We start from the raw sequence: 21,485 nt of genomic DNA on the forward strand, positions 1-21,485 counted from the left end.
ATATAAGACCTTTTAGACATTTCATTATGAACTACATACGGAGCAAAATGAGTGAATCTATACTCTAAAATGTGTCTATATACATCCGTATGTAGTTCATAGTGAAATATCTAAAATGTCTTATATTTAGGAACGGAGGGAGTACATGATACTACTATATGTTATGAGCAGCCTTACAGCATGTTAAGTGTACCTTATTGTAATTGATTTAAGATTGGAGACCGCTAGGCAGCAGACTACAGGTACTTGCATTTTCGCAGACTAGTAGAAAACCGTCCGATTAAGTGCATCAGGGTCGTCCGATTTGAATCAGGCCTCCATAAGACCGTCCGATTAAGTGCATCAGGGTCGTCCGATTTGAATCAGGCCTCCATAAGATCTGGTTTGCTAATTGATTGATTGATTGCTTCATTACTACCTCTTCCGGAACGTGCAGCTCACACATGCACCGTTTGTGGGTTTCCAAACGAGACTAGTTTGTTTTCCGTTGCTTCCTTTTAATTTTTTAATTTTTTTGCGGGTGTATTGCTTCCTTTTATGACATACCGCGTCAAACATTTGCTTCCTGTGATTTTATAATTCGGTTTTACAATAATAAATTTTATTTTCATCTAATAGATTTTTTTTCTATTTTCTATACTCTGATGTTTCTTACAAGAGGAAAACTTCTAGTACTACTATAGTTTGCTTCCACTACATATTAAACTTGATTCGATCTAACTAAAGTTTTATATCCAATTCAAAAAATTATTCTGCTTTTAGTGAAACACAAAAGGTTCCAAATTACCACTATTTTTGGTCGTGAACCATATTGTGCTTCCAGTTTTACTCGTCGTTTCTTCAACGATACCAAAGTTTGCTTCAATTTAATCGAAAAAATGCTTCCATTATAATCAGGATGTTTTTAACCAAAGTTGCTTCCAAATATATGATTCGAATATTGAGAAACTTTCTCTAATCATGTATGTTTCTATATACTTTTTCTCTTTTTTTGAGAAACGTCCCCGTCATATGATAAACATGTTTCCAACACAATAATCCATGCTTCAATTCATCGTCTCATTTTCTCCAACCACTGTCATGATCCATTTTCTGCTATGAAACACACATGGTTGTATTTCAAAGCATAATTTTATTACGATTGAAGCATGAAAATGCAGTACCAAAAATATTGATGCATTTTAGATGCTAGTGAGCCATCAAAAGCATAGGTTAATAACTATTGAAGCACGGATAAAAAAGTACCGAAGCACTACCATGGCTGCTTAAAAATGAAGCAAACATTTAGATACTTGGAAACATATTGTACCCAAGTTGAAAACATGCCACATAAGACAGAGAAGCATATATATCGTATTCAATCAAATGGAACACATGTATAGGCAGTATGAAACTTAATACAAAGGCCCGGAGAAGCATTACATCTGTAACAATGAAGCACGACCTTCGACGAACTAGTCACATCGACTAAGCGGGTGCCAACTTAAACAATGGAATCTCCGAGGAGGAGCGCAACGAGTCTAGCAGGAGTAGCATGGGCAGAGTATTGATTAGGAGCACCATGGATGCAGCGGCGCTGGAGGAGAAGCCAACATGCCAGTGAGATGAAGCACACAGGTATGAAGCTACAGAGTAAAATAGATGATGCATTATTAGTTTTAGGTGGAACCATGAAATTTTGGAAAAAGGAAACAATTGAAACAATTGTTTTTCCAGTGACTACGGATGCATATTTTTCGAAGCTCTTTATACAGGAAGCTATGAAGTGATGGTGAACCAACTCAGGGTACGAGGCGTCAGCGACCCGCATGGTGAAGGCGAGCCAGGGGCGGCCATGGCGCAGTGGCTGAGGCTGGTGGGGCGGCCAAGGCGCAGCTTCCGTCCACTGACAGGGCGGCTTGACGATGCAAATGGCCAGGCCGGGCCGGCTGCTTCCTCCCGCTTGTGGCGAGTCCCAGCTTGAGGTGAGGCCTATCATGGCGTGGGCGGCTAGACGCTCAGTGATGGAGCGAGGTGAGGCGACGTGAGCAGTACGGCAATGGAGCGGCCAAGCGAAGCGAGCGCGCGGGAGCGACCCGGCCGGCGCAGCGAAGGAACGGCTAGAGGAGCAGGGGTGCGGAGGCGTCCCGACCGGCGTGGTGAGGGGTCGGGACGGCTTGGACGCGATGTCGGCGAGTCGAGGCACGGTAGAGGCAGTGTGCGGCGGCGACGCAGCCGGCGTGGGAGGAGCGGCTGCTGCGGGAGGAGAAACTGGCTGGTGTCGAGTCCATGGTGAACAACACGACGACTTGGAGGGGAGGCCGGCTTGGGGCGAGACCGAGGAGGCGCGAGACGCGATCGCGGCGACAGGCACGGGTGGAAGGGGATTTGGGCGAGGCGAGCTTGGGCATGTCCGTGCTGTTGGCGACGAATGGATCAAGGCATTTGGGGCGAGAGATCAGAGAGAGGTTAATTTGCAGGACATTAATTCCAAGATGACGGGATTTTTTTTTCCCTTACATACCAAAAACACGTTATGAGCATCGGATTGAATCGATGGTTGTCGACTAATGTAGCGCTCTTCTCCTATCAGACTATAGGAAGGGTTTTCCTTTAAGATTTGCTTGGGGCGGAAAAAGACGAGCTCGTCCATTGCTATTTGGCCGGATGGCCTAGCTTACGGATCTGCTACCGGCCCGAAGCTGGCACCGGTCGGCCGGCGTTTAGCGTCCCCTAGTAAAAGTCGTAAAGAAAGTCGGGCAGTAGAGAGCGAGCACAAACAAACACACGAGCAGGCGCCGCGCGGCGCTCACTCACCCCCACACTACTAATAGTGCAGATCTCTTGCCCGGCCCTCTCGATCCACCTGAGTTTCCCGCCGGCCGCACCGGTACGGTATCGCGCTGCTTCGATTGGGTTCTGGTCGCTGCTTTTATTTTTTGATTTTTGTTTTCTTCACGGAATTACTATTTTTTGACCTGGATTCGTGGTGGCGGTCGGTGCAGATCTGACGGCGGCGGCGACGGCGACGGCGGCGGAGGAGGCTGCTAGGGTTAGGAGTTTTGGCGTGATGCAGCGGCCTGGGCGGGGCCTGCAGCGGTCGGGCTCGAAGCGTGTGCTCGACCCCACCAACGGCACTGGCGGCAGCGGCGGCGGCGGCGACGACGACGACGACCATGCAGCCAAACGGCCTCGCGTACCCGCCCTTGCAAGGTGCGTGTTTCTTTCTGCCTAGTACCAAATTTCCAGGGTTTGTCGGACAAGTTCAGGTTTGGGGTTTAGGCTGTCGGCTGCTTTAATTAGGAAGAAATTTAGGTCCTCCACTTACCTTCATTCTAATTCTATTACTAATGTTGCTGTTAAGCTTCCTACTGGCTGGAATAGGGGTGCTACAGCTTAACTAATTCCTGTTTTAGTTGAATCAGTTAGGTAAGAGTAGGATTGGAACCTGGACCCAAGATGATTCTGTGAGCATAACACATTTCTTAATTCTTAAAATTGTAAGCTAAAGGAAGTGAGTCCAGATGATAATTTTAGTCCAAAATGCACTGTGTCGCATACCTGTTTTTGTGCTTGGTACTCAGTTGGTACTTCAATGAGTGCTGCTCAGCTCTGTGTCAGAGCACCAGCTGACAGCACAAATCTGCGCATCCTGCTCAGTTCTGTCTGACTCCTTTTCTATGATATATGATGACACATTTTCATACCGCATTGATGCACCAGAAAGTTCCATATGTTTAATCACCAGCAACGGGTATACCTTATTGTAGAACTCTTGATAGGTTATAGAAATAAAAAATCTTTACAGTGCCAAGGTAGTTTAGTATGTTGCTTTGAATTATTTGGTTTAGATAGGGTCGATTACATGCAGTGTCGCCACTGCTTTTATAACATTAATAATGCATTGAATACAATGATGATCTGACTGTCAAATGATGCTAATAGTTTTTAAGAATACCTGTTTGAAAGAATTAGTCAATACGCTACAGTTGTGTCTGTACACTTCAAATTGAATGCAACGATGATTCTACTTGTCTGTAACATTCTGAAATTTTGATTACTAAACAAAGGACACATATTGTAGTGTCATTGTGGAAGCTCTAAAAGTTGACAGTCTGCAGAAGCTTTGTTCATCGCTGGAGCCTATTCTTCGAAGAGTTGTGAGTAGAAGCACTTATTGTATGGTTTATTGACTTATTTGATGGAGCATGTTGATCATTCTGTTTTTCCATGTTTTGCGAATAGGTAAGCGAAGAGGTAGAGCGTGCTTTGGCCAAGTTGGGTTCTGCTAGAATTGAAGGAAGGTACAAGATCATAAACTTGTTTAACGTGGTGACACTCATGGGATGGCTTTATCTGGGATTTTCAGATTTTCTGCAGATGTGGTTTGGCCACACTCGTGAGATACGATACTAATGCATAGTGAAAACAGGTCCTCTCCCAAAAGAATAGAAGGCCCTGATGGGACAAATCTTCAGCTTCAATTTAGAAGCAGGTTGTCTCTCCCACTCTTTACTGGTGGAAAAGTAGAAGGCGAGCAGGGAGCAGCTATACATGTTGTGCTGCTGGATACCAACACTGGTTGTGTTGTCACTTCGGGACCTGAATCATGTGCAAAGCTGGATGTTCTTGTGCTTGAGGGTGACTTCAATAATGAGGAAGATGAGGGTTGGACAGAAGAGGAGTTCGAAGGCCATATTGTCAAGGAGCGCGAAGGGAAAAGACCTCTCTTGACTGGTGACCTCCAAGTGACTCTTAAAGAAGGTGTTGGAACCATAGGGGAGCTTATCTTCACTGACAACTCAAGCTGGATAAGAAGCAGGAAATTCAGACTTGGGCTGAGGGTTGCCTCTGGTTTTTGTGAAGGTATTCGTGTTAGGGAGACGAAGACAGAAGCTTTTACTGTTAAGGATCATAGAGGGGAATGTATGTATCCATACATTGTTGATCTGCTCGTACTGTTAAAAGTTTCAAGCATTGAGTAGGCTGATATTGTATTTTGCAGTGTACAAAAAACACTACCCTCCTGCTTTGAAGGATGATGTTTGGAGATTAGAAAAGGTTGGCAAGGATGGTGCATTCCACAAGAAGTTAAATGGAAGCGGAATCTATACAGTTGAAGATTTTCTTCGTCTTCTTGTTAGGGATCAACAGAGGTTACGAAGTGTAAGTTCTATTATGCCTGTTATCAGACTGTAATTTATGGAGTTCTGTTTATGTTCTAACACTCTTGACTCTGTAGATTCTTGGCAGTGGCATGTCAAATAAGATGTGGGAAAGCCTTGTTGAGCATGCAAAGACTTGTGTCTTAGGTGGGAAGCATTATATATATTATGTGAATGATTCAAGAAATATCGGTGCAATATTCAATAACATATATGAGTTCACTGGCTTGATTGCTGATGATCAGTTCATTTCAGCTGAAAATCTCACGGACAACCAGAAGGTTTGCATATTTATTTATGTGTTTCCGAATAATAAGTCCAGTTACATGTCTGAGCCTGTTAAATATTTATAAATTCATTGGTGTTGTAAGGCTGAGATTTTGTATAGTGGAGTGAGTTGTTACATGAGACTGCAAACTTGTGTTCTGCCGTACGATACCAGTTTATCACTCAGATTGGCCTACGTTCAACATGTTCACCGCACATCCAGGCCCTTCCAGCAGTACACATAAACACACAGATTTCTCTAGCTAAATTTCAGTACCACACATTCAGTGGATACCGATAGACCAGTAGTATGCGTTGTATAATTTGGAGAGGTTATGTCAATTTAGAGTTCTTCAAACTCCCATCACTAGTAATTCATATTTGCATGATTATTTTGGTATCCTGGTGCAGCCAAATTATAACCATTCTCATCTCAACAGAAAAAATAAAATAAACTTCAACTTCAAAAGAGTTCTTAGCTCTAAACATTTTGCGTTGTCCATGTTAAGTTGTCAACTATAATTAAATCAAAGTAACTGCTGCTATTTGGGTGCTGTATGAGTTGAAGTTATTTGTGCTATGTGCATATGAGCTGTAGCAGTTTTGATTCTTTAATCTGCATTTTCTACCATCTTAGCTAAATTTCTTTTCCTCATGAAATATTTTTTCACTCAAGTCATTATATTTAAGCACAGATATTGTACTGAAACACAAATATGTTCAACTCAAATCCAGGTCTATGCTGACACGTTGGTAAAGAAAGCATATGAGGATTGGATGCATGCTGTAGAATATGATGGTAAGGCACTTCTTGGCTTCAAGCAGAAAAAGAGATCTGTCATGACCAGAAGTGATACCGTATCAGCTTCAACAAGTAACGCTTCGAATGGTTTCGCCAATACACAAAAACAGTTACTGTCAGGAAAAGCCGGCCAAACTTCAACAGGCACTCCGAGTGAAGGTAATAAGACATCGAACAAACAACCCTGATGTATCCTGTGAATATTAATTGCCCACCACTGTTATTTCTATAGGATTATTCATTGTTTTAAATGATTTCTGTCTTCAGTTGTTCATTGTCATCATAGTCTTCTCAGGTAGTAGTATAAGTCATAATGTGATGTAGCACATAGTAATTAGTAAAGCACAACAGGCGCCTTTTCAAGTAGGTACATTCAGATCACTAAAATTGTGACATTGGTAACTCTAGAGAAAATGGTGTTAATGCCACATTTGCATCGTGGCTGCAAACTGCTGTAACTACCTTGTCAACACTTCAATTTTGACTCATGCAGGGTGTTTCAAATGCTACTTGGTAAGGAGGCCATAAGATGGGTCCCACACCATGTGCTATAGCAAATTAAAGAGTCAAATACACTGATGGTACATGAAGTTGCATTAGATGGTCACTTTGATGCCACAGCTTAAAAAAATACACTGATTGAGTGCCAAAACATGAGTAAACGTGACAATAGGTACTTAATCCATCCGTAGTCGTCAACTCTGCCTATGTGGCTCGAGTGTATACCTGAGCATACTTCGGGCCGGGCCGAAAAAAGCCCGGTGATGATAACCCAAGCTCGATCGTCGGGCCTAAATATTGGGCCCAAGCCCGTCCTGAGCCTGAAAAAGCTTGATTGGGCCCGACCGGCCTGGCCTGACCGCTGCTTAAAATCTGCATTCCTCAAGCTTGAGCCCGGCCTGGCCCGACCGCCGGGCTCAAATTCCAGGCCTGAGCCTGGCCCGATGGCAAGTTTAGGCCCAACCCGGGATTTTTTGGGCCGGGTCGGGCCGTCCAGGCCGGGCTGCCCATGGCCAGCTATACTCGAGTGTTCCCATTTGTCAGCATACGAGAGAAATAAATCTCCATCTCTCTCACTATGACATATGGGAAAGAAATAGGAGCGTGAAATGGGAAGCGTCGGGGGATCAAACACGGGGACCTCAGGTGCCACGTGCACGAGCCAGCCAATACACGAGACGACGCTCCATGTTAGTAGGGAGATACATTGAATTTTATACTTGGTATTGGCCTTGGCGTACTATTGACCTTGAGAGATGACACTAGCACACCCACGAAGATGGAGACGTTAGATATCAGCTGGCCATGCATGTTGAGCACACCGCTCTGGCTCGAAAATGACCACGACACCTGGCTGCGCCATTTGCCAACGAGACAAGGAAGGCGGGGAGTGGTGGGCAAGCCACGAAGGTGGGGCCAACAACAGTGTGCATGGCCGGTGTGGGGCAACACGCGCCTTGTGCAGTATCAGGTGGGAAATCAATGCTAGTTTTGTGTGACTCATTGGGCGAGGCTCTGGCGTCAGCGCGTGGGCTGGAACAACAACGCCGACCCACCGGTGAGCATGTGTGTGGGCTAGAACGTCTTCGACAACACCCCCGGGCGAGGTCTTCTCAAGGCACCACCATCGACGTGCCGAACACAAACTCAAGGCACTCTAGGATCATCGGTGCCAGCGACAAACTACAGCTGTGCACAAAGCAAAGCAGCGGATAGTGCGGCTCCGAGCATGACCTGTGGCGGTCCAGGATGATTTGGTCGATGGTGGCCACGTTTGTGTACCTAGTGGCCCCTGCCTACCGCCTAGAAAGGTGGATGCTAAGAAGCGGATGGTAGCTGGGAGTGCCACGGACAAGCGGATGGTAGTTGGGAGTGCCACGGACGCGTCGGAGACCAGCATGGCCAGCAGGGGCCATGCACGTGGAACATTGGAAGCGTCAACCTGTTTCGTTGCTCTGGAAAAACCAGTACATGGCGCGGATATGTAGTCTTGGCGGAAAATGAACCTTATTGTCAAGTTTAGGCACTTGGTCGGTGTCGGTGCACTAAAGAAGGGGTCTTTAGCGCCCCTGACTTGTTCACGGGCAGTAGTACCCTCGGCAAGCCTTGCCAGGGACACCGAGGGGCAGGGGAAAACCCCACAAGAACCTCTCAAGCAGGCGGTATGACGCTAACCCCGGCAAGCCCCTTCTGTCGGGGGAGGCTGGCATAGAACCAGCAGAACCCAGGCCAGGGGCAAGCAGAGCCCCCGGCAAGACGATCTCGGCAAGGGCACTTTCCCAAAGTGCCCGCGAGAAGATACCTTGAAGGCCCCCGAAGCCTCAAGACCGAATACCAGAAGCAAGGCCCCGACAAGCCCCTTTGCCGGGAAGAAGGCAGCAAGATCCCGGTAAGCTCCTTGCCGGGGGAGCTACCAATACCTCAGTGCACGTCCAGCGCAACAGCCAGCTGCCCCTAGCCACTTGATACGTGTCGTTCCAGTCGACGCGTGTCAAGCATAATCTGGGAAGCACAGTGCCGATGGGACGCACGCTTGTCCCATCTCTGAGGCACCTGACGAAGCCATTAATGCGTCTGCTAAGACGCCAGAACCGCTGTAGCTTACTATGCAACTTGTGGGTGCACTGTGCACCTCGTGAAAACCCGATGCTGCCCCTGTGGGAGTCCCCTTCCACCTATAAAAGGAGGCCCTGGGCATGCATTTGGGAGGTTAGCCAGTTGGACGATTGACGCTAAGCAGTCGATAACCTTCATACCATTAACACGAAGCAAGAGTAGGGTTTTACGCCCCCGAGCGGCCCGAACCTGGGGAAAAAAAGATTGTTGCCCTGATCCTTAGGTCTGCCCTTCGTGCATCCTTCTCCCCCGCCGAACCGTAAGGAGCCCGTAGGCTCCATGCGCGCTCGTGTTGTTCCACGACATTTTTTGCGTGCCAGGTAGGGGGCAAGGAGGTGCGCTGATCTGGTTTTGAGGATCTAGGCATCGACTACGCCACCATATCCACCGCGGCGCCCTTTGAGGAGAGGGTGGCCGTGGTGACTCGACGATTCGCGGCTGCGTCCGCAGCAGCCTGAGCCATCGACGGCTCGGGCGAAGGCAAGAGAGGGGCAGGGCCACTTGACCTCCTCCAGGGTGTCGTGCTGCTGTCGAGCGCATGGGCCGGGAGCTCTGGTAGGATCCTCGGCACCTTCTCCGACAAGCGCATCCCTCCGGGGCGATGCGTCGTTGTCGAGGACGTGCCAGGGGCTCCGGCTAGACCCCAGGCGCTCGTTCCAGCGAGCACGCCCCTGGGAGTGTGGGCTACCGTCGGGGGCGTAACAGAGAGCACCCTCGACGAGGTGATAGCTCTTTGCCGGGGCCTATCGCTCGCAAGGAGGTCCAGCGCCACCTTGACCGCCTGCAGGCCGGCAACATCCTTGCCGGCGACCCATAAAGCTTGGATGCCGGGGGCTCCCGGCAATCTTCCCTTTGCGCAAGTCTTGTCAGCAGGGCATATGAACCTTCGCGCAGAGAGGAGCACAATATTGTGCACGACATAAATACAAAGTTAAGCGTTTCTCAGTTTGTACCGATCTTCTTATATGTTGGTATTCATAGATGTGCGTTATGCTTACCTCCGGCAAGGATTGACCAATTCCTGAGACTTGCCGCGAGGGGAACTTGGCGTAGTCGGGCGCTCCCTTGTTTTGCTTCGAGCCCCGCTCAGCAACCTAAGCGGCGACGTCCGTAATGCCGAGGAAACCTTGCCGGCGGCGGCACCTCCAGCAGGTCGCTAAGGATCCGCTCCTCTAAGCACCCTCGGCAGGGCTAGCCGCGCCGACAAAGGTCCCGACGAAGCATTTACTTTCCCTGGGAGTTTTCGACCTTTTTCGGTACCATGAACCTGCACGCGGAAAGGGGCCTTGTCGCGATACCTTGCCGGAAGCTACGCCCCCGACAAGCTGCCCAGGACCCGCTCCTTCGAGCGCTTGCGGCGGGGCTGTACGCACCGGCAAGGTCGGTAGCGCCAAGGTGGCTTGCCGGCCGCATCACCTTCTGACAGATTACAGAGGACCCGCCCTCTAAGCGTTCTCGGCAGGGATCGTTCACGCCGGCAAGTGCCTAGATTAGCGTATGGATTTGCTTTTATCGTACAGGGAGAAACGAACAGGGAAAATAGCTTATATTCTCATTCATGATAATGTGATATATTACATAAGTTGTGGTTGCCATACTAACTTAAGATGATTTCTGTCTTATGCCACGAGGAGGCACCTACAAGAAGGAAAAAGCGGCAAGGCCCGCGGCAAGAACCCAGGCTGGCTCCTCCTGGACCAGCATTGCGCAGAGGAGAACGAGACAAGGGATGACGAAGCGGAGGACCAGGCGCTGCCTGGAAAACAAGGCAGCGTTGGATCTTTCGGCGAGTCAGTCCCAACCGGATAGGAGGAGAGGCGCGGGCTGACGTTGATGGTGTAGTCGACGGCTAGTCCGAGGTCAGATCCTCGTACTCAGGCTTGACCTGCCGAGGCTCTGACCCGTCGTCGCTGTCGCAGCCATCGTTGTCCTCCTCGTTGTTCTCGCGCGAGGAAAGCTCTCTTCGCAGCAGCTGAGGCGGATACCTGAGCTCCCGTATACCTTGACGGAGAGCAGGTTAGCCGCCACCATCTTGAAGCGGAGAGTATGCCCGTCCCAGAGATTGTGGGCGTGGACGAAGCTCTTCCACCCACGACCGAGGAGCAGGAGGCGAGGCTCCGGATACTCCACGACCACCTGCACGGCGCCATTGCCGTAGCCGTGCGCTTGCAGCCACAACATCGGGAGCTTCTCTTCCTCCATCACCCTTGCAAATGCGCCAGGGAGTCGGAGGCGGGTCCTGATGCGACCTCGCAGCTTGACAAGGAACTCCAATGGCGTCCCCTCAGCATGAGTCCCCGCTGGAACAGAGTTCTGTGGGGGAGAAGGCGCGGGAGCAGCGCCCTGTCTCCCCCGTCCACGACCACCGCGGCGGCCGCGGCCCCTCGCCCCTCCGCCGCCTCGGGCGCTCAGGCCACCCTCCGCATCTGCGGCTGAAGCGGTGGCATGATCCGAGCGAGTCCCCCTGGTTGTTGAGGCAGAGAGCGGGGGCCGCCTCTTCCCCTTGCCATCATCGAGGGCCAGAACTACGCAAGCCAGAGATGGAGATGGAAGTTGGACGGAGATGCTCTCGGAAGAAGGATGAGGGTCACCTCCTGCAATCCCCCAGATTTATAGGGCGGGATGGGGGGGGGGGGGGGGCTGGCCCTTCCCCACTTCCAAGAGCCACCGCCCACTCCCACCAATCCGCTCGCCCACGATCACGGGCGAGCAGGCGGCCGCCCCACTCCTCCAATCAGGGGTGCGACGTTCGTCAGAGGCTTTAAAGCTTTAAGGCTTTAAGGCCAGGGCGCGGCGTGACTAGCCATAGCTGTGCATGCAGCATGCGTGGCGAAACGGCCAATCGTGGTAGGCCCACCCCCCGCGCGGGTTGTTCGGCCACCCCGCGCATGACTCCCACTATGCGCATTCAAGGATACGCAACGGTAAACTTGGCAAGTGAAGCTGAAGCCCTAACCAGGCCTCGAGTCTCGGCCACGCGTGCCCGTGCACTGTTTGGGCCTAGCCCAACAACGCCTCGCGCGCGTGTATGGCCCAGTCCCGGGGGCTCCTGTCGGTGCACTAAAGAAGGGGTCTTTAGCGCCCCTGACTTGTGCACGGGCAGTAGTAGCCCTCGGCAAGCCTTGCCAGGGACACCGAGGGGCAGGGGAAAACCCCACAAGAACCTCTCGGGCAGGCGGTACAGCGCTAACCCCGGCAAGCCCCTTCTGCCGGGGGAGGCTGGCAAAGAACCAGCGGAACCCAGGCCAGGGGCAAGCAGAGCCCCCGACAAGACAATCTCGGCAAGGGCACTTTCCCAAAGTTCCCGCGGGAAGATACCTTGAAGGCCCCCGAAGCCTCAAGACTGAAAACCAGAAGCAAGGCCCCGGCGAGCCCCTTTGCCGGGAAGAAGGCAGCAAGATCCCGGCAAGCTCCTTGCCGGGGGAGCTACCAATACCTCAGTGCACATCAAGCCCGACAGGGTCCCGAAGCACTGCGTGCCAGCGCAACAGCCAGCTGCCCCCTAGCCATTTGATACGTGTCGTTCCAGTCGACGCGTGTCAAGCATAATCTGGGGAGCACAGTGCCGATGGGACGCATGCTTGTCCCATCTCCGAGGCACCTGGCGAAGCCATTAATGCGTCTGCGAAGACGCCAGAACCGCTGTAGCTTACTATGCAACTTGTGGGTGCACTGTGCACCTCGTGAAAACCCGATGCTGCCCCTGTGGGAGTCCCCTTCCACCTATAAAAGGAGGCCCTGGGCATGCATTTGGGAGGTTAGCCATTTGGACGATTGACGCTAAGCAGCCGATAACCTTCATACCATCAACACGAAGCAGGAGTATGGTTTTACGCCCCCGAGCGGCCCGAACCTGGGTAAAAAAAGATCATTGCCCCGATCCTTAGGTCTGCCCTTTGTGCATCCTTCTCCCCCGCCGAACGGTAAGGAGCCCATAGGCTCCATAGGTGCTCGTGTTGTTCCACGACAGTCGGCGTATCCTTCAAGTTGTAGCACCAAAGTGACCATCCAGTGCAACTTCATGTACCACCAGTTTATTTGACTCCAAACTAAACCCTCACCATGCTTACGGATAACTAGCCCTTAAGATGGAGCCACTTGCGAGTTTTGCAAATTTCCTTCTTCAACTGTCAATTTTTTTTACCTTCGTCCGTTCCTTCATATGAGCCAGCAAATAAGTTCCCTAAATCCTCTCTATTCAGCGTCGCCCCCAACTCCAGCATCAAATTCACCATTAAGAGCGGCACTTCTTTTTGACGTGGAATCTTAGTGCATCATGTGCCATTCGCTATCCGTGATCTGCAAAGCCTTGAAACTGGCATCCACCAGATCTGTCCTTGCGGCCATGGATATTTCTTACTCTCGGCTCTTCTCTCCAGCTCTGCCCAGGACCGACTGGACGTACAGCTTGGCCTGGGCATCGTGCGCTAGGCTCCTTCACCTTGGTGTTGGTCGTGGTCGTCTGCCTGCACACAGGACTCGTTGGCTGTGGCTTGCGCTCAAGTGCTACTCATCATCTTCTTGCCATGCTTGCTTTGGTTCTGGCCTTCACTGTGTCCTATCTTCTCGCTTCAGCGGTCAGATGTTGATGGTGGCTGTCTTCCCAGCGGCAGCACATCCATGACCTTGCGGCAAGAGAAAAAAAACTACTGTGCCAATCTTCGCACTGCAGACGGTGAAGAGAGAAATAACTATTTTCTCTTGCTATGCTTGTGCACGTGTTACACAGTTAGGGGGCTTCCTCAACATATTTCTTCCTAAAGTCGACATTCACAATGTGTAAAAACGCCTAAAGTTGACTTTCATTTCCACATCGTCGATGCCCTTATATGCATAAAGAAACTGACTGCTGCTTCTGTTTATAGATGTGCGTGCCACATGACATCTGTAATTTCTATGCAGTGTTGATATACTGAGATTGCTGAATCTGTGTTCTCTGTCCAGCAGCTGGAGCAAGAAGCGCATATAATGGAAACCAGACAGCAAGATACACTGTGAGTCCTCAGAATAACGCTGCAAACATTACCATGCAATATGATAGGAGTGCACTGTCACCTGAAAGCCAGTTCAGTGGGTCCTCCCTTCAGACTCAAACTTCTGGAGGCTCCAATATTTTGGCATTGGAACCTCCACAGCAGCAGCAACAGGGTTTCGAATTCTCAGCAGTTGGTCAGTCCATGCAGCCTGCAAACCTGAACCATTTTGATCAATGGTCACATCCGCAAGAGAACCGTGGGGTTGATGACTACTTGATGGAGGAGATCAGGTTGAGGAGCCATGAGATACTCGAGAATGACGAAATGCAACAGATGCTACGGATTTTGAACATGGGTGGAGCATCTACCAACATGACCGATGATGGCTTCACTTTTCCACCCTACATGGAGTCACCTTCCCCGAACTTCAACTTTGAGGATGACCGCACTCGTCCACCTGGGAAAGCAGTTGTGGGTTGGCTTAAAATCAAGGCAGCTATGAGGTGGGGCATCTTCGTCAGGAAGAAAGCGGCCGAGAGAAGAGCTCAGCTCGTTGAGCTAGATGACTAGCAACATATCTTAAGTTCTTAACTGCTGGCCGTATAATTGTTCAAGGATCCGTGACGCACGGGCTCAGCAATGCACCATGGAAGGACTCGCAAAGTTTAGCTGTTTGTGTATAGTTGTTTCACCATTGTCTATGCATTTGTTTGTTTAGCGTGCTGTTGATAAGACCATTTTACCTACTGTATACATTTACTTGTTGCAGATCCTAGAAAGGGCATTAAAGTGTTTCTATTGGTTTCCACGTAAACAAAGTTTTTTTTAACATAGTATAGAAGCAAGCGCTTATACACACGAACATACATTCATTTCTATAAACGTACATTCTACTCTATAAGCATCTTCAAGGGATTCTACTCTATAAGCATCTTCAAGAGATTGAGTCAGTATATCATATCGAGATTTTACAAAGCCATTGTAGATGCCTTAGTCAACGGGGAAGTCTCTTTTAGTTGAATATGCATTGTTGGAAATTTTAAAATAAATACGAGCATCAAGATTTGAATTAGTCGACCGAAAGTCTCTTTTAATTGAATATGCATTGTTGAAAATTTTAAAATAAATGATTTGAATTAGTCAACGGAAAGTCTCTTTTAATTGAATATGCATTGTTGAAAATTTTAAAATAAATACGAGCATCAAGATTTGAATCTTCGTGTGTTGGAATGCCACCGTGCTCCCAAGTCCTAAACATTCAATCGCAAATTTGTTTGCAGCTAGCCATCTTTGTTACCCTGCACTGTGTTATAGATGCCACATTTACATGTAAACTAGTGGTGGGGATTAGGCGGTCCCACACACACCTATCTTGTTTATAATTCTTAATAATATTTATTTATAGTTGTTTGAATAATAAATGAATATGCTATCTTTGTTGTAGATAAAAACATTTGTTCTAAACTAATGCAACTATTTATTTAAATAAACAAATATGCTATCTTTATTGTAGATAAAAACACTTATTCTGAACTAATGCAATTATACGAGTAACCATTAAAACATACTATGCCCTTAAATATTTCATGCCAACTTTTTTATATAGCATAGAAACTTCATAGGAGAACATTTTAACTAATTTTTTTAGGGTCCATAGGCATACATACATTAATAAACATAATAAAAGAAACATTTATGTAGGTGAGGTCATCTTGACGCTCTATATAATTCCATTGCGCACCTCCTGACGCGTTCATCTACGGTGCAAGATTTGCTACCAGCCATTGAGCTAGCTCGTTTAGTCTGCATTATGACATTCACTCATTTGCTCACGAACGTGATAGTAATGCTCTTCGTATGTATCAGCAAGCCAGATGGATAAGCCCATAAATACTAAGGTTATACGAGTTGATGTCTATAAAAGTGCTTGTAGTATTTGTTAGAAAAACAAGCATGTATGTAAACACAAAGGCAGCAGAGAAATTATGAGCTCAGATCCATTACACCGGTTGTAGATGTAAGGAGGGCCATCACTGGCGGAGCTACGTTAAGGTCGAGGGGGCCCGCTGGCCCCCCAACCTTGGACCAAACTCTGAAGATTTTTTTTAAGGGAGGGCTTAGATATTTTTTAGCAATTTACACCCCAAAATACTCATGTTTTTCATTAGCCCCCCCAACAATTTGTACCAAGCTCCGCCACTGAGGGCCACCCATTACAATTTATCCAAAAATAGTGTACCACGTTTTGTATTTATAGTACAGGAAAGAAGAAGTACTGATAACTCTTATTGCTATCATAACATTAAATTGATCAGCCGCTGCTCAAGAGCTTTGCATGGAAGATGAGTTATAGCGGCGAGACGGTCTTAGCCCTCGGTTCATACCGAAGTGTCAACAAGTGGGCTTCATCAGTACTGCATGCTTGCTTCCTTTAAGACAGTTCAGAAAATTTATGAAAAACAAATCAATGTATTTATCTTAATATAATAAATTTACTTTAATCTAATTTATTTCATATGTCCGATCATTTGAAGGTAAACCCACTAAATTTCTCTAGGTAGAAATCTCACTCCCCTTTGACGTGTGTGGTCTCATGGAGAAGATGACAAGAGGAGGACGTTGATGTGCGTGGGCAGTTTCCTTCATAGCCAAGGAAAGAGTCGCTTGAAAACATCGTTTCATTTTTTCTCTCGCTATCCAAATCAATGCACTGTTCCTAGGCTGCTGACCCAACCAACGCTGTGCCCTTCACTATTTTTTGGAACAAAGCACAACAGCTGACTGTAATAAATATGCCTCAGAGTCTTGTGAGGCATATGCAGACTGCCACATTGTTTGTTATTAATTAAGCGATGTCAGGCGGGCAGCCGAGGTGGCTCGCTAAAAATATTTGCTTCCACTTTGGCGTCCGACAGACAGCCGCATCTTGCCCGCTTACAACCTGAGTTAGTGTGAATGTACTCGACATCGATAATAGTTTTGTGTGAGACATATGGACTAAATTCTACGCATACCTGAATCAAAATGATAGTAAGAAAATAACTGAACGTAGATGCTCACCTGAATGTACAAATCATTGTAGTGTACCATCGCACATATCAGATGGCATCGAATTATTATTTAGGATAAGGCTTCGATATGGAACAGAGTGAGGATGGACTGCTCCCAAGCCCTCTCGGGCGACCCCCGCCATCCTTCCCGCCGGCGCGCGCACCATTGGCTTCTGTGCCCTCCGTCGCGTCCTCCGCCTCCAACGCCCTCATGCCCGATGACCCCTTCGCCGACCTCCGCCCCTCACGCGTCCCCGTTGGGCCGAGTTGGCCGAGGCTGCTGACCTCACAGCGAGCGTCCCCATCGTGCGGCGCACCATCTCGCCCCTTCATCCCCCGCAGCCTCTTGGAGAGGTCCAGCGTGGACGGCGGCTCCATCGCCGTCTCGCGTTCCCGCCGGAGTTCTCGGCCACCGAGCTCCGGCGACATGCCCTGGTTGCGACGGCAACGACGCCCATCTCCTCGAGGATGAAAACCCTCCCCAGTGTCGCCCCGCTCCTGGGTCGCGACTTGCTAGGATGCCCCCCTCGCCCCCACTTGGGCCTGCCGCCTGCTGGGGCCCAGCCCAACACGTGGTGCGGGACGGCTCGTGCTGGGATGATATGGCTGCCGCGAGGGTTTCCTCTCCCTCCCGTTCACCCCCTAGCGCACGTTGCGCCTCCTCCCCAGCCGACTCGCGCTGCCACCCCCGCATCTCGCCTCGCTGTCCACTACCACCGACGACTTTCCCGGCCATGCCCCACGCGTGGGACGACGACGACGACCACCCCAAGCGGCGCAGTGAGGACGCCTGCGCCCTCCCGCGGCCCTCTCCCAACGCCATCCGCCACACGGAGGACCTGTACCGGCATCTCTTTGCTCGCGATGGCCGTCGCTCCCCGGCCCGCTCCAGCTCTCGCCGCTCTCCAGTCCGACGGTCTCCGGCCTCTGACCGTCGGGGCCGGTCCCGTTCCCTCCTACACCCAGACGACCGTCGTCGGAGAGACCACAGTCTTTCACCGAGGCGGGCCGGCTAGACCCCACCTTCGCGCCCCTTCAGCAACCTCTCTCTGCGCTGATAGCCCCGGACCGCTACCTGTCTCCCTGCTCCAACCAGCAGTTCCCTTCGTCGGGACCGAGAAACGGCAATGGTGCGCAGCGGGGACGCCAAGTTCCGGCGGCTAAGATGAAGAAGCGTCGGGGCCAGGGGCGCACTGCTGGCAACGGCACCACGCCGGGCACCTCTTCCGCTGCCCCGAGCGCTCCGGTTCCGGGTATGCGTGCCCCCGTGATGGACCATGTCGAGTGCTTCAAATGCGGCCTCTTTGGCCATGCACAAGTCTCCTGCATCTACCCGCCGTGCTGCTACATCTGCAAGGACCCCATCCATCCCGCGATTCTCTGTTCGGATCATCCAGTGACTGACAACTCATGATGTACGACCATGGCGTCGAAGGCCTTGGCTTCTTCCACATCACGGTCCCGAATCTTCCTCTTGCGGAGCCCTCCCTTCACACGATCGTTTCGGTGATCAGTAAGGACGTGACTACCCTGGAGATGCTGGAGTCTGAGCTCAACCACTTGTACCGGCGTTAGAGGGACTGACGGGTGACTCCGACTGTGGCCAATGAATTCACTATGGTCTTCCCTAATGCGGTCAGCCACGGCTACACCACACGGAGTGGTGACCTAACTCTCGCTCTGAACAAGCTCGTGGTGGACATCTCAGAGCCTATCCATGACGCTAGGGCGGTTGCGGTTCTCGACATAGTGAGGATTCTTCTCTCGGGCCTGCCTGACATTGCCCGCTGCGAGCCGATGATTCGCAGCATGTCCAAGTTTCTAGGCGTGGTAGTTGTGGTCGATGGGCTCTCGCTACGCAAGGAGGAGAAGGTATGGGTCAAGGTCAAATCCCTTGACTCTACAAGCTTCGCGTCATGGTCAGGATCTTCTTCAACGATGAGAGATTTGACATCAAGATCACCCCTAAGCCACCCAACCATGTTAGCCGCCTCCGCTTCTCTGATGATGGCTCCGTTAGCAGTGTCCAGGGGGGAAATGATGACTACCGCGGGCGCCACAGATGCTCGCGCCACTCCGTCGACGACCCCGATAGCTCCGAGGACAGCTGCTCCCCTCTCCTGCCCCGACCCTACGGCGACCTCCACATCTCAGGGTGGGGTGCAGGAGGGCTGAGCCGTTGGGCGGCAGCTCCCTCTGCTGGATGCTGCTCCCACCCCTCCACCACCGCTGGAGAATGTCATCGTTGAGCACCTTCCTCCGGTGGATGAGAGCTCCCCTGACCGCGCGCCGAGCGGAAGCGACGTCTCGAGTGTGGGATTCTTGGTACTCCCGGCATTGTTCCCGCGCTCCCCCACCTCGGCCCCGGCACCATCCCTCTTCCTAGAGCCCGTGGCTGCTCTTGTGACACCGATGGTGCCTCCAGATCTGACCGGCCCACCACGACCATCGACAACGTGACTACCTTCGACTCGACGCCAGGAGGTCTGGCGTCGGTTGTAGAGGAGGGACCCCGTTCTCCTCTGAGTCAGTCGACCTCCCGAGGGTGCCCCCTCGTCGCCTACTCTGGGCCTCCCCTCGAGCTGCTCTGGGCCTGCCTGCCTCTCCTCCCCGCCTACTGCCGGTGTGATGGTCCCCTCGGTGGTGACCACTCCGCTGACGGCCCACCCGCACCTGCCATGGACGGCTGCATATTCTAGGAGGGGTAGGTCGATGTCAACTCCAATGACTTCATCCCGCCGCAGTTCTCAGATCGATGCGGCCTGGCCTCCTGTGAGCCCTGCCTTGCCCATCCCAGCGCGGGCAGAGCTTCGGGCTGCGGCCCGCAATCTCGAGCGAGGTACGTTAGTCATCCCTGCTAGCCCATCCACATGCTCGTTTTTCTGCTCTCGAGTCCACCCTGCTTGGCCGCCTCACGCGGGTCGTGGTGGACTTATCGATCATCTTCACGGGGGAGGTAGTCCCTCCTTAGTTCAGATTGAAGCAATCCACGCGTGGGAAATCCTGGACGGGCGTCTGGCCAAGACTCGCGCTCGCCTAGCCGCATCACCGACCCCACGACGCCGCCACCCCTCCCCTCGCGGCACCGCCACTTCCCTTGCGGCGAGTTGGCCTCACCTCATTGGCGGTCAATGAGATTCGGGGCCGCACGCGCCCTCGCACCGCGATACTCCGTGCACAAAGTGCCTCTCGTGTCTTGGGGTCAAGCTATTGGAAATATGACCTATAGGCAATGATAAATAGTTATTATTATATTTTCTGTTTAAAGATAATCGTTTATTATCCATGCTATAATTGTATTGAATGAAAACATAGATACATGTATGGATAAATAGACAAAACAATGTACCTAGCAAGCCTCTAGTTGGCTAGCCAGTTGATCAATGATAGTCAAGGTTTTCTGACTATATGCAAGTGTTGTCACTTGATAACTGGATCACATCATTAGGAGAATCATGTGATGGACTAGACCCAAACTATGAACATAGCATTTTGATCGTGTCGTTTTATTGCTATTGTTTTCTGCGTGTCAAGTATTTGTTCCTATGACCATGAGATCGTATAAGCACCGGAGGAATACCTTGTATGCATCAAACGTCGCAACGTAACTGGGTGACTATAATGGTGCTCTACAGGTATCTCCGAAGGTGTCCGTTGAGTTAGTATGGATCAAGACTGGGATTTGTCACTCCGTGTGATGGAGATGTATCCCGAGGCCCATTCGGTAATACAACATCACACACAAGCCTTGTAAGCAATGTGACTAAGTGTAAGTCACGGGATCTTGTATTACAGAAAAAGTAAAGAGACTTGCTGGTAACGAGATTGAAATAGGTATGCGGATGCCGACGATCGAATCTCGGACAAGTAACATACCGAAGGACAAAGGGAATGACATACGGGATTATATGAATCGTTAACACTGAGGTTCAACCGATAAGATCTTCGGAGAATATGTAGGATCCAATATGGGCATCCAGGTCCCGCTATTGGATATTGACTGAGGAGTGCCTCGGGGCCTGTCTACATAGTTATCGAACCCGCAGGGTCTGCACACTTAAGGTTCAATGATGTTTTAGTATAGTTGAGTTATATGTGTGGTTACCCAATGTTGTTCGGAGTCCCAGATGAGATCACGGACGTCACGAGGGTTTCCGGAATGGTCCGAAAACGAAGATAGATATATAGGATGGTTTCATTTGGTCACCGGAAAGTTTCGGGCAATTCCGGCAGTGTACCGGGAGTTCACCGGGAGGGCCCACCCACCCGGGAGTGAGCCCAAGGCACTAGGGTGGCGCCACAAGTCCTTAGTGGGATGGTGGAGTCATCCCAAGGGGCCCATGGCGCCACATAAGAAAATACCAAAAGAAAATAAAAGAAAAAAGGAAAGAGGGAGGTGGGAAGGAAGAGGAGGACTCCTCCTTCCCAAATCGAATTGGAGGAGTCCTCCTCTTCCTCCCTTGGCCGGCGCACCTTGAGGCCTTGTGCCTCAAGGCTATCCCTCCCTCTCCCTCCTATATATATTGGTGGTTTAGGGCTGATTTGAGACACAACTTTGCCACGTGCAACTCAAACCTATATCACATAGTTTTACCTGTAGATCGGATTTTTGTGGAGCTCGGGCGGAGCC

The 21,485-nt window shown here is 50.4% G+C and overlaps 1 protein-coding gene across 3 annotated transcripts; it reads left to right on the plus strand.

Annotated features, from left to right (window-relative positions):
* The first annotated feature begins 2,695 nt into the window (after window positions 1-2,695).
* LOC123404800 (calmodulin-binding protein 60 D-like) lies at window positions 2,696-14,619 on the plus strand. Of its 3 annotated transcripts, none has more exons than XM_045098748.1 (9): window positions 2,696-2,895; window positions 2,985-3,192; window positions 4,064-4,139; window positions 4,225-4,283; window positions 4,412-4,905; window positions 4,985-5,145; window positions 5,222-5,425; window positions 6,147-6,372; window positions 13,774-14,619. In XM_045098748.1, exons 2-9 carry the CDS (start codon window positions 3,050-3,052, stop codon window positions 14,373-14,375), a joined length of 1,965 nt encoding a protein of 654 aa, XP_044954683.1. In that variant the 5' UTR covers window positions 2,696-2,895; window positions 2,985-3,049; the 3' UTR covers window positions 14,376-14,619. The 3 variants fall into 3 exon arrangements, with proteins under 3 accessions (XP_044954683.1, XP_044954682.1, XP_044954684.1); XM_045098747.1 differs by having other exon boundaries at window positions 2,696-2,869; XM_045098749.1 differs by having other exon boundaries at window positions 2,696-2,869; window positions 13,777-14,619.
* Window positions 14,620-21,485: the final 6,866 nt, after the last annotated feature.

The sequence above is a fragment of the Hordeum vulgare genome, chromosome 6H (assembly GCF_904849725.1).
Source record: "Hordeum vulgare subsp. vulgare chromosome 6H, MorexV3_pseudomolecules_assembly, whole genome shotgun sequence".
Lineage (NCBI taxonomy): Eukaryota > Viridiplantae > Streptophyta > Magnoliopsida > Poales > Poaceae > Hordeum > Hordeum vulgare.